Here is a 12660-nt window from a genome sequence, read left to right on the forward strand (position 1 = left end):
TTAATTTGAAAATGTGTTTCCAGTATTATGCCGGTCAACAGATCAATACCGTCATTTATGAGATTGATTAGAATGAACTGTTGATTGAAGATCTACGATATGTTTATTATAAGCTCGTCTTCATACTAAACTATACCCAATCACTTTGTCTCATTCAACAGGAGCTTAGATGGGGCTGCAACTAAGGGTTATTTTTCTTTATTCTTTCTTCTATAAATTGTAAGGATACTGTGGACACTCCCAGTTCCCACAGCCAAAGGTGACATCCTCAAATGGCTTATTTTGTCTAAAAAACGAATTAAAGCCCTAAGATTTTCAAATTAATATCATTTAAAGAGTGAAAAGATGCAAAATGTCATTACGTGAATATGCAGTTATAAACATTGTCTCAACATTTCCTTTTTAAGAAATTGTGTTGGAACTAGTTCTTTCGTACTCAATCATAGTAAACTGTTAAGCTATAGATGCACATTATTTTTTATAAATTGACAAGTAGATTTGATTTGAAAATCCTGCTCACCATTTTCCACCACAGATCAATACAGACATGTTTATTATTTATGACCTAGTCGCCTCAAAACCCTGTATTGATTTATAACAGCTCATTCCCAATAATAAGATCGTAAACAAATCTAAATAATGAAAAACATGAGCATGTCTCTTGTGTTTCTGCTCTGAGCTTATTCTTGAGTCAGTCTTGTTATGAGGCAGCGGTAAGAAACACAGGCCCGGGGTCTGACTGAAAGAATGTCTCCCTGCGGAGTGAGGACGAGCCCCCTGACTCACTGCTGCTGCCGACCGCAGCTGGGGGGAGGCGAGCAACACAGACGGGAGGTCTTTCTCATTTCTCCATGTTGTGCTTCCTCAGTCCTCACAACTTGCTCCACGATTATCTGGCTCGTGACCCACGCCTTTTTGAAGGAAATCCAACTCCAAAATTGGATCTCGAGTAGTAGAGGAGAGGAAGAAAGGATGCTAAAACTAGAAATTGAGAAAGACCTAGGGAAACCTGTAGTCTGCTTTGAAGAGGACTATTCATGCTAATTGTGAGGTTCATATTTCTATGTTGTGCCTCGGACATGCTTCCATGCTTTAATGTTCAAAAAGCTCTTTCTTGTTCTCATGCTGCCTGTGCTGCAGCACCTCTTTTCACCCTCTGTCTGAAACCAGAGCCCAGTCTGCTCTGATTGGTTAGCTTGCCTGCTCTGTTGTGATTGGTCAGCCGCTTGGAGATGTGTCGGTAAATGTCCGGCACTAGTATGTGTACAATGTGTTGGAGCACCAACCATAGAAGTGTTATATACTGATGTCATTATGTTACAGAAGTAATAAAGGAGGCGTTTCAGGCAGGAGGGTTGTGGGAGAGAAACTCCTTCTGGAGGGAACTTTGGGATGTAAGCCTTTGCAGACCATTTACATGCACACAAAAACATATATAACACACCACAGTAAAGGGAAAACCCCCAAAAACACAACAGGACCCCTTTAAGTGACGAATATGAGTTGGAAGGATTAAAAACGTGACTCCCAAAACACCTCGGCAATGAAAATCTCCTCTCCCCGGAGGCTTGAAACACATATTGACTGTTTTAAAACCACTTGACCCGAAGAGACTTATTTTTTTTAATATTGTAGGTATTTATTGCTTTAACAAAAACATCTCTTTATTTATGTGTCCAGGAAAGGTGTGTGTGTCACTCACGGGTGCTACACAGATCTGCCACGGGGACAGCTGAGGAGGGGAGGGTGTGGGGGTGATGCTGTTGTTGTGGGAGGGCCTCTCAATGGTGGTTACAGATTAGAACTGACATCCCACTTGTAACAAGGCCACCTCAAGGCTGACATCTCCTCCTGTCTGCAGCTGCTCACTGCTTCACTTTGATTTGTTTTGACCGTCCAGTCTAACCAAGCATGCCGTGCTGCCAGCTCTCAGTACTCCACAGTTGTTGATACTCTGAGCTGCAAATACATTTTGGTCTGATCCAAATGACTATTGATTCAAAGCCCAGCCACAACCCAAGTCAATGTGTCTGATTATTGTTATGTTGGTTCAAATGGTGTTGCAAAAAAGATTTGATGGATTTTATTGAAACTAATTGGCTGGTACAGGAATACTTTAGTCATGTTTGGTGCATAACTCAGTAGTGTTACCATTTATTCTTTAATTATGGATTTAAAAAGAAAAATGGTACTATTAAGTGCAAAGCAAAATAGTGTTTTTTTGTATTTCTTGTTTTTTTCATGCCAGTTTTCTACATGTTTCATCCAAAAGCCCAGTTGCAGCTGTTTTTTGATATTCCATCCATGCCGTCTTTTTCGAATTGACCGCCATGTTCTTGTAGCCATTACTTATTTTAAATACATTTCCTTAAACATTATAAATACCGTTTCATATTTGTTGGTATTTGTAAGTGGCAAAACAGCAAAGAAGAGACTGATTTACTTTAAAATGTGCTGACAGTATTAGATATTTTTCTCTAAAATCCAAAATCAACATGTGCATTTTGATGCAGTTCAGATTTGAGGATTGTGTTTTGTTATTTTCTGCTTACCTAAATAACCACTGTAATAATGACTTAAGTATTTTGACTTTAATACTGTATGTTCTCTAACTTCAGTGTGCATATGAGTCAAGTTGCGGGATAGACATTTCATGTAGACACTGCTTGCAAAGCTGATTGAACCTGTTTCTGCAATGTATCTGTCTGTGTATGTGTGTGTCTGTTGATGCTTGTGTGTGTTTACATCTACAACTGCCAGCTAAAATGCTTGCTTCCTGTTTATTATTCATGGCCTCTGGCTCAGGCCTCCTGCCCTCGTTGCGTACAGTCCGTCTCGTACAGCAGGATGTTGCGTGTAATGGGAAAGGTGTCATTTCAAATGAAAAACAGCCCACTACTGTGATTACTTTAAAAAAACTCCCTGTCGGGCCAAGAACCACAGTTCAGAGACAGAGAGTCAAATGGAGGAGGGAGAGAATTGCAACAAGGGGAATTGTCTTTTATTTCAAGCAGTAGAAATGTGTCGTGGATATTTATTGTGACACATGTTGTTTACCCACTGTTTGTATACCGCTTTACTATCTATTTTTAGTTCCTCTCTGTCAGGGCTGTCCGGAGGTTTTTTCTTCATTTTGTTCAATGAAGCTTCTCTGCGGTAGTGTTCTCCTGATGTCTGACTGTGATGGAGAGAAATCCAAATAAGCTTTACCTGACTTGATTATGCACCGGCCCCTGGAAGATGTGTCCCTTGACATTTGATTAACAGACCGCAGAGTGATCTTCTGTTTTCATTAACTGTGTGTGGATTACAGAATCACAATACTTTATTTATCCTGGGTCTCTTGGCAGTTGCTGCATTTGAAATTAATACAACCCTTAGATGCATAAGTGGGTTTTTTTTGACCCGGTGAGGTGGTTTTCTTAGAGTATCTTTTTATTATTTCATATTCCAGCTATTCCTCAAAAAACATGTTTTGGATTTTTTTTTTTTGATATACTTTATTAATCCCCGTGGGGAAATTGTTTCTCTGCATTTGACCCATCCTAGTGTTAGGAGCAGTGGGCTGCCATTTTGAACAGCGCCCGGGGAGCAGTGTAGGGAACGGTGCCCCATATATATCATGCCATTCACATTTTTTATTTAAATTGTATACATTTTAAGAAATTGTAGTTTTTGTATGGATTTTTGTAGTTTAAAGATGAAAGCAGCTGCAGGTCAAATTGTCATTAGATGAAATACAGCAGGAGAGAGCATATTGGTTTATTGGTTAGATTATTTATATTATCGATTAGACGCTTAATCGCTTGGTCTTGATTTTTGTTCCATGTTAATCATTGAAGCGATATGTTTTTTGTAAATGATATGAAAAAAACTCGATACTCTGGTATATATTTATAAAGTCTGCTGTAACATGGATGAACGAGAAGTGACCTCCACTCAATTCCAAAACACATTTGTGTTAGTGTTGTTTACCTGCTTGTTGATGACCTTGATGTCCCTGTTGTGTTTTCTAGCTGAGGAGGTGGAGAGGTTGGCAGCCATGCGCTCTGATTCGCTGGTCCCCGGCACACACACGCCCCCCATCCGCCGGCGGAGCAAATTGGCCACCCTGGGACGTCTGTTCAAGCCCTGGAAATGGAGGAAGAAGAAGAGTGAAAACTTCAAGCAGACTTCTGCCGGTGAGAATCAAAACACAAAATCACAGAGGATAAATGTCTCCCCGTGGTGCCTCTCAACAGGAGCATGGTGGGTTGGGGGGGGGGACATAGGGGCTGCAGCAGAGATCTATTATGTCTGATTATGTTATGGAGGCTTCTGATAAGCTGGTCTTGGTTTTGACTACATGGTCTGGTTTTTAAATGATCTTTTATTAGGTAAGATGTCCACATTGTATAGATGTGAAACAGTAATGGACACCACAGGTTGTTTAGGATGACCCTAAGATGATGTATTGTCTTGTTCTCCCATTAATACTATATAACCTAAAGCTAAATATCTCATCTAACATGGCATTTAGCAACATCTTATAAACGCCAAATACTTAGGTCTTTTATTTGAATGTGTTTATACCTGACATCTCAATTTATTTAAGAAGTACATTATAACAAAACAACGTTTAAGAACGCCTTAACGGGAGGACATAAATAATATCTGATATTAAAATGTATTTTTAGAGGCATATACACAGAACCACATGGAATAATAAACACATCATATGAACAATCATGTAGTTTAACATTTAAATTATTACATGATTTAAATGTAATTTAAAGTAAAGTAATCTACTTGACAAAATGACATATTATGCTAATTTTCCAGTTCATATGTGTGCATCTACTGTGACATGTCGCCGTGCTTTAATGTTCAAAAAGCTCTTTCTTGTTCTCATACTGCCTGTGCTGCAGCACCTCTTTTCACCCTCCGTCTGAAACCAGAGCCCAGTCTGCTCTGATTGGTTAGCTGGCTGGCTCCGTTGTGATTGGTCAACCACTTACAGATGTGTCGGAAATGTCCCGCCCCTTATCCTTTCACATACGATGTGTTGAAGTGCTAGCCAATAGAAGCGTGTGTGTTACATAGTGATGTCACTAAGTTATTGAAGTAAACAAAGGAGTCCAATCGAGGCGTTTTTGTACTACACTTAATTGATACATCTAGTAGTTACTCTACAGATTAAAATGATCATTATAAAATACTATAAAATATGATGATGTATTATAATGGATGAGGCTGTCTTTAAAGTAATTCAAATAGCTGCAACATTAAACGGCGGATATTAATCAATATATATATATATAATATATTTAAAGTCCACTAACAGTAATATTGTGAAATGGCCAATGAGTACTTTTGATAAAACCATAGAGTCTGTAGAAGCTAATTAACACAACGTACATTTGCTTGATACTGTTTGACGGCTGTTTATAACAGTATTTCTCAGCGATGCAGACAGCTGTGGAAGTGCGTTGACAGTTGATTCACTGCAGCAACACATTAGCTTTAAGTGGTTGTTGTCAGTGTGCCACTGTGTTGTCTCTTTTACAAAGAATGATCTAGATGTTCTGAGGAAATGTGGATGTTAGTGCATATGTCTGGCTCTCATCTACAATCTGCGTCAGTGGTGATCTGTGAATCAGAAGAAAGACTTTGATTAGCTGGAGGAGATAGAAGCTGTTGTTGTTTCTCAGCCTTTTACATCCTGTTGTCAGTGAGAGACACAAACACTCGGCAGAGGGGAGCAAGGGGCCTCCTGCAGACAAGCTGTTCTCCCAGCTGTCTCTGCAGGGCGCTTCCTTTTTCTGTATGCTAATAAAACACAAATGCAGTACAGGGTTAAAGTGTATGAGTTATTGGAATATCATGTATTTCTATGGGGCTGGGGGTTATGTAGGCTTCATAGCAAGCAATGCAGTAATCTATAAGCCTTTCTATGGATTCTGTACGTTTTACAACATACAAGGTAACTGCATCATTGGGCACCAGGAATAAGTAAATAAGCACTTTTCATATTTTGTTGTTTATTATTTACTAAGAACATTGATTAAAACATCCTCTGTAATGCAGCAGCCTAGATAATGTAAGTAAAATATGTAATGAAAAACATTACAAAGATTGTGAGCATCATATGTTACTGCTGGCAATCATCTAATCTACAAGTAGATTAAAATGTGGTTTATTGAAAATCTATTTTTTTGATGGGCCCGGGGGGTTATGTAGGGTTCACGGCAAGTCAAATACATCTTAAAAATTCACAACATTTTAAATTCAATATAAACATAATTCATTAGTTGCCTTATGATGCATATTGTGAGTTTTACAACCAACAAAGTAATTGCATGAATGGTGCAAGAGAATACAAAATAAGTAAATAAAAATTCATTTGCACACAAAAAAAGAAATTCCTTATAAAGGCAGATACTTATGAAGACATATTGACAAGCTTTCCACCAATGCTGTACTACATGACCTGAGGACAACACCCAGTGAGCAGATGCAGTGGATGATTGACAGTCATCACATACAAAGCATCAACTAGTGCTCGTGTTCGCTTGTCGTGTGCTGAGAGCGGAGGAGGATTGTCACGGAGGAGGGCCCGTGTTCTGCTGGATCGGAGGCCTGCTCTGGTGCCATCCACCTGTCTTGGTTCCGGTGTGAAGGCCTGCTCCTGCCTGTTTCTGCTTCTACGGGTGCGAAGGCCTGATCTGAGATACTGCAGAGAAACCTGGAGAGTTGCTACGCTGCTGCCTCCCTGCCTGGTTCTTGCTGCTGTCCTGGCGTGGTTCTTGCTCCGGGAACAGCGTGGATACTGTTGTGCTGGACTGGGAGAATGGCGGGTGTCGTGTTTCTGCTGTGCCTTTTCTTGGCTGTGCTGGACAAGGAGAAGATCGCTAGTCGTCCTGAACAATCTACTGGATTCGGGTATGTTCTGCCGCCCGCAGTGGACATCCCCTGTACAGTTTCGGAGGTGTTGCACAAACAATTGCTGGTTGCACTGTCGCGGACATTCATTTCGGAAAATGTTTGTCTTTCTCACATGCCTGCCACGATGGTCCTTCAGAATTGTTTTTTAAATTCTAATCTCACTTTCGCGAAGTTTGCTGGTGACTCTAGAACAGCTGACAATGTATGTGTGTTGATTAAGAGGAAAAGGTGCTTGGTATTTTTATTGTTGTTACTATCAGGAAATGTACAGCCAAATCCAGGTCTACCGAGCAGTATTAGTCAAATAGCTACTCCTGCTGATTTTATATCTAGATCTGGGCTAGGTTTAATTCATTTAAATGTGCGTAGTCTGTTACCTAAATTAGATTTTGTCCGTATTTGGGCGAGTTCGACTGATGCTGATGTCATTGTCTTATCAGAAACGTGGCTAGATAAATCCATTTTGGCCTCTGACATTTACATAAATGGTTACAGTGTATATCGTACTGACCGCCCTAAAAAAGGTGGTGGCGTTGCCATTTATGTGAAAAATAAGTTTTGTGTAACTAATATGGTTTCCAAATCTGTTGGTAAACAGCTAGAATTTTTAGCCGTGAATATTGAGGTAACAAAGGGTCAACAGCTCATGATGGTGGGCTCCTACAGGGCCCCTTCGGCTGTCAAGGACTCTTTATCGTCTTTGGCAAAACTGTTATCGCAACTTTCCTACAAGGAAATAGTGCTGCTTGCTGATTTTAATTGGGACTGGTTAACTTCTGTGTCAGAGGATTTTAAAAACCTGTGTACCTCTTTGAATTTTACTCAGATTATAGACAGTCCTACTCGCCCAAATATTAAGTCCCCAAATAAATCCTCCTTAATTGATCTAATTTTAACAAATGTTCCACATAAATACTCATCTGTGGGAGTATTTGCTAATGATGTGAGTGACCACTGTGTTGTGGCCACAATTAGGGACACTAAGGTCCAAAAGGTTAAACCACGTGTCATCACAAAGAGAGACAAAAAACACTTTGTGGAGCAGGGTTTTTTACATGATCTGTTTGATTTTGATTGGGGTAGAATCAATTTGTGTGCTGATGTAGAAACTGCATGGTCTTATTTTTATCTTGGTTTTATGAAAATTATAGATAGACATGCACCTCTGCGTAAATTTAGAGTGAAGGGACGAAACAATCCCTGGTTTTCTGCTAAGCTGTCCAGTCTACTACATGAGAGAAATAATGCTTGGGCTAAGGCTAGGAAATCAGGCTCAGAGGTAGAATGGCTATGTTTTAGGCAGCTAAGAAATAGCTTCACATCTCAAATAAAAGTGCTAAATCAAGTACTATTTGTCAGTTACCACAGAAAACTTGAATAATCCAAGGACATTTTGGAAAGCCATAAAATCGATTTCCACTGGTGATATCCCAAATGAGCTACCTCCGTGCCTCACCACAGCATCTGGCATTATATCAGACAGGGCTACTATGCTAAATTGCTTTAATAAGCATTTTGTGTCTTGTGGCTCTCTGTTTGATTCTGTCACTGACTGTACTTCTGCTTCTGTGAACGCTCCAATCCGTGACTCTGAACAATGTGGTCTGGAAAACCCTTTCAGTTTACTCCTTTAACTATTGGTATTGTTCATGAAGCATTATCCAAGTTAGATCCTAGGAAACCGGCTGGCCCGGACAACTTAGAACCTTTCTTTTTAAAGATAGCTGCAGATTTATTGCTCCACCTCTTACTTCTCTTTTAACCTCTCCCTCAGCACCAATACAATTCCAAAAGTTTGGAAGTCTGCTTATGTCTTGCCTTACTGAAAGGAGGGGAGGCCACTATTTTAAAATAACTATAGGCCAATCTCTAAATTGTCAGTTCTGGCTAAGGTGCTCGAACGACTTGTGAGTGAACAAGTAAGGAGTTTTATGTATAAATGATAACCTGTCAGGATTCATAAAGAAACACAGCACCATCACTGCGACAATGAAAGTGGTGAATGACATTACTAGTATTTTATATAATAAGCGTTGTGCAGCTCTGTTTATGACCTTTCCAAAGCGTTGGACCCGTTGATCATCGCATTTTAAAGCAAGGCTACTCAGTATTGGCATATCCAGCCATGCAGTAGGGTGGTTTGTGAACTACCTCTCTGATGTTCATTTTGATGGGACTGTCTTCGGAGTGGTTAAACATTTCTAATGGTGTACCACAAGGTTCTGTTTTAGGACCACTTTTATTCTCCATATATATTAACAGCGTAGGTGATAATGTGGATGAAGCTACTTTACATTTTTATGCGGATGATACTGTGATGTATTGTGCAGGTCCCTCCATTAAAGAGGCTGTTGTTAAATTACAGGCTGTTTTTAACACTATTCAGACTCAGCTCTCTGAATTAAAGCTTCTTTTAAATGTGGATAAAACCAAGGTAATGCTCTTTTCAAAAGCAAAAAAGACACCAGAGTCTGTTTTTAGATATTGTAACTACGCAAGGAACAAACTTGAAGTTGTTGCCTGTTACAAATACCTTGGTATCTGGCTTGATGATTGTCTCTCTTTTAAACTTCATGTCAATAACCTGCTTAAAAAACTGAGGGTTAGGCTAGGGTTCTTTTTCAGAAACAAGTCCTGTTTCTCGCTTGAGGCCAGGAAAAGGCTAGTCACTGTGACCTTTTTACCTGTGCTGGACTATGGTGATTTGTTGTATATGAATGCACCTGCCAATTACCTGAGCAAATTGGATGCTGCGTATCACAGTGCTCTGAGATTTGTCACAAATTGTAAAGCGCTTGCACATCACTGTACACTGTATACCAAGGGTCTTCAACTAAAATTCAACGAGGTCCAGTTAGAGAAAATCTCCCCATGCAAAGGTCCGGAACATCAAAATGTCTAAGTTGCTTCATGAATTAGTGTGATATATATTGAAGTGACCTGTAGCTTTATCAACGTCTGCATGTAATCAACAACTGACTGCCAATCAAATAAAGAAAGTACAATTCAAAAACAACAATATTTATTGTCAATTAACATTACTTAAATACTGTGGATATGTGTCATGTTTAAATATTGAAGTTAAATGCATCAATGTGGTGCACTTTGAGAGCAACATTAAGAGATCTATGGATACATCTCTCAACACCCATATGAAACAGAACTGTAGCATATTTTCCTTTTTGGATATTTTACAAATCACTCTCCTTTTAAACTCTATTCTTGTTATTTTTAACAACTTTTTTGTTGCTGTCATATGGTATTTTATACCTGTTTTTCATTTAGTCTCATTAATAACTATAATGATCATATCAAGGTGTGCCTTAACCTCACTGAGCTGAGGTTATTTGAGCCTCTCAGGAGAGAGCTCTCTTCCACCTGGTTGTAGAAAAGCTATACGTTAGCATAGCTAGCTAACCAGATGCTAATAACAACAGATCGCCACTGTGCTTACAACTAAAGACACAGCCACGCAAACACTGCGGCATGTGTACGGCTCCTTATGGGTATTGCAATATTTTAAGGGCTGGAGCGGCGTTCCGGTGCTCCCAGCACTCCTTTCAGACGAGACATATTCCACGTGAAGACACGTTACGCTCGTGTTGTGTTCATGAACCTGTCCTTGGCCAGGAAAAACAGGTACTCGCTTGTTTAATTATTTTTGCGGTCTAGATTTCTTCTTCTTTTTTGAAGTGAGAAGTTGTCCGTCTGTCGGACTGACTCCCTCCCCCCCACCCCCAAAACGAAAACTCTTCGGCTCTCCATGAATTACACAAGTCACCCAAATCAGCGTTAAAAAAGCGGGAGGCGCCGAAAAATCCCCTATTAATGTATTGATTATAGCTCCGGGTCCGTATAGGTCGGCGTCTGGGTCCGGATCCGGACCGCGGTCCGCCTGTTGCCGACCCCTGTTATACCAAGGCAGGTTTACCATCACTCTCTGTATGGAGGCTCAGTCACTGGTACACTTTTATTTATAAAGCTATGTTGGGCAAACTCCCGTATTACATCTGTTCTCTGGTAAAGCAGAAAGTTGCGGGCAGCTATTGTCTGAGATCGCAGGATGTGGTCTTGTTAGATGTGCCAAGAGTGAGGACTGTCTTAGGTAAGATGGCTTTTATGTGCGCAGCTCCACTTGCTTGGAACAGCCTACAGTCCAAATTGAAATTGAGCAATTTTATTTCTCTGACTGTTTTTAAGGCACGTCTGCACGAGATGCTTTCTGACACTATGGGTGTTTGTAAGTGTTGGTGAATATGTAAATATGATGTCCTCTATTGTTTGTTTTTATGTTTCATGTGGAACTAAATTGATGCAGGTCTCTCTTGTAAAAGAGATCCATGATCTCAAGGGACCTATCTGTCTAAATAAAGGTTTGAAATGAGTGATGTTTTATTTGATCATAACATATACAAATGGTTCTGAGCACAGGTGAGTGTTAGTAGTACAGAGTTATGGTTAAAGAAGTATTGATCTGGCATTTCTTCTGTGATTTAATCAAATCTTTTATTACCACAATAGCTTTTTTCACCTTTTGCATTAAGCTGAGCACTTTTGGTAATTGGCTGATTGTTATCACCCGGTATTTCTGAAATGTGGATCACTTTCCCATGTTCTGCATTCAGTTCATGAAATGAAAAGTACTCCAGGCATAGAGAAACTGTCAGAGGCGAAAGTGATTAATGAGCATCTGAGATCAAAGTAAAACGCCTCCTGACGGATTACTGTCAGAAAAAGAATCATTCAATTTATAATTATGATACTTAAAGGCAGTGCATCCAAACTTGACTAGAGATAATAGCTGTTGAACATGTTATGACGAATAGAAAAAAATAGGAAGACAACAAAGATGTAGTCCGACCCTTGTCAATTAACTACACGGGTCCCTCAGGGCTCTGTTCTTGGTCCCCTCCTCTTCTCCTTGTACACAAACTCGCTCGGATCAGTCATTAGCCCGCATGGTTTTTCATACCACTGCTACGCTGACGACACCCAATTAATTCGGTCCTTTCCCCGCTCAGAGTCCCAGGTCGTCGCACGCATCTCTGCTTGTCTAGCTGACATCTCTCAGTGGATGTCTGCTCACCACCTCAAGCTCAACCTTGACAAGACTGAACTGCTTTTCCTTCCAGGAAAAGATTGTCCCACTCTTGACCTGACTATCAACATCGGCACCTCTGTTGTTTCCCCGACTCAGACTGCAAGGAATCTGGGTGTTATCCTGGATAACAACCTGTCCTTCACTGCAAACATAGCTGCTACAACCCGCTGCTGCAGATACACGCTTTACAACATCAGGAGGATACGTCCCCAGCTGACCCAGAAAGCGACGCAGGTTCTGGTCCAGGCTCTCGTCATCTCACGCCTAGACTACTGCAACTCCCTCCTGGCTGGTCTATCTGCATGTGCCATCCGACCTCTGCAGCTCATCCAGAATGCAGCGGCTCGTCTGGTCTTCAACCTTCAACCTGAATTCTCCCACACCACGCCGCTCCTCCGCTCCCTTCACTGGCTTCCGGTAACTGCTAGAATCCACTTCAAGACAATGGTACTTGCGTACCATGCTGCGAATGGATCTGGCCCTTCCTACATCCAGGACATGGTTAAACCGTACACCCCAGCACGTGCACTCCACTCTGCATCAGCCAAACAGCTCGCTGCACCCTCACTGCAAGGGGGACCCAAGTTCCCATCAGCAAAAACACGTGGGTTTGCTATCCTGGCTCCAAAATGATG

At 40.7% G+C, this 12660-nt stretch overlaps 1 protein-coding gene across 2 annotated transcripts in view; it reads left to right on the forward strand.

The window, feature by feature from the left end:
- Positions 1-12660, forward strand: part of phactr1 (phosphatase and actin regulator 1) — a 46652-nt gene that overhangs the window by 24072 nt on the left and 9920 nt on the right. For both annotated transcript variants that reach the window (XM_034081022.2, XM_034081021.2), the window contains exon 2: positions 4017-4181. In XM_034081022.2, the coding sequence (XP_033936913.1) occupies positions 4017-4181 (165 nt within the window). The remainder of the gene's footprint in view (positions 1-4016; positions 4182-12660) is intronic.

Source organism: Pseudochaenichthys georgianus, chromosome 4 (assembly GCF_902827115.2).
Source record: "Pseudochaenichthys georgianus chromosome 4, fPseGeo1.2, whole genome shotgun sequence".
NCBI classification, from domain to species: Eukaryota; Metazoa; Chordata; class Actinopteri; order Perciformes; family Channichthyidae; genus Pseudochaenichthys; species Pseudochaenichthys georgianus.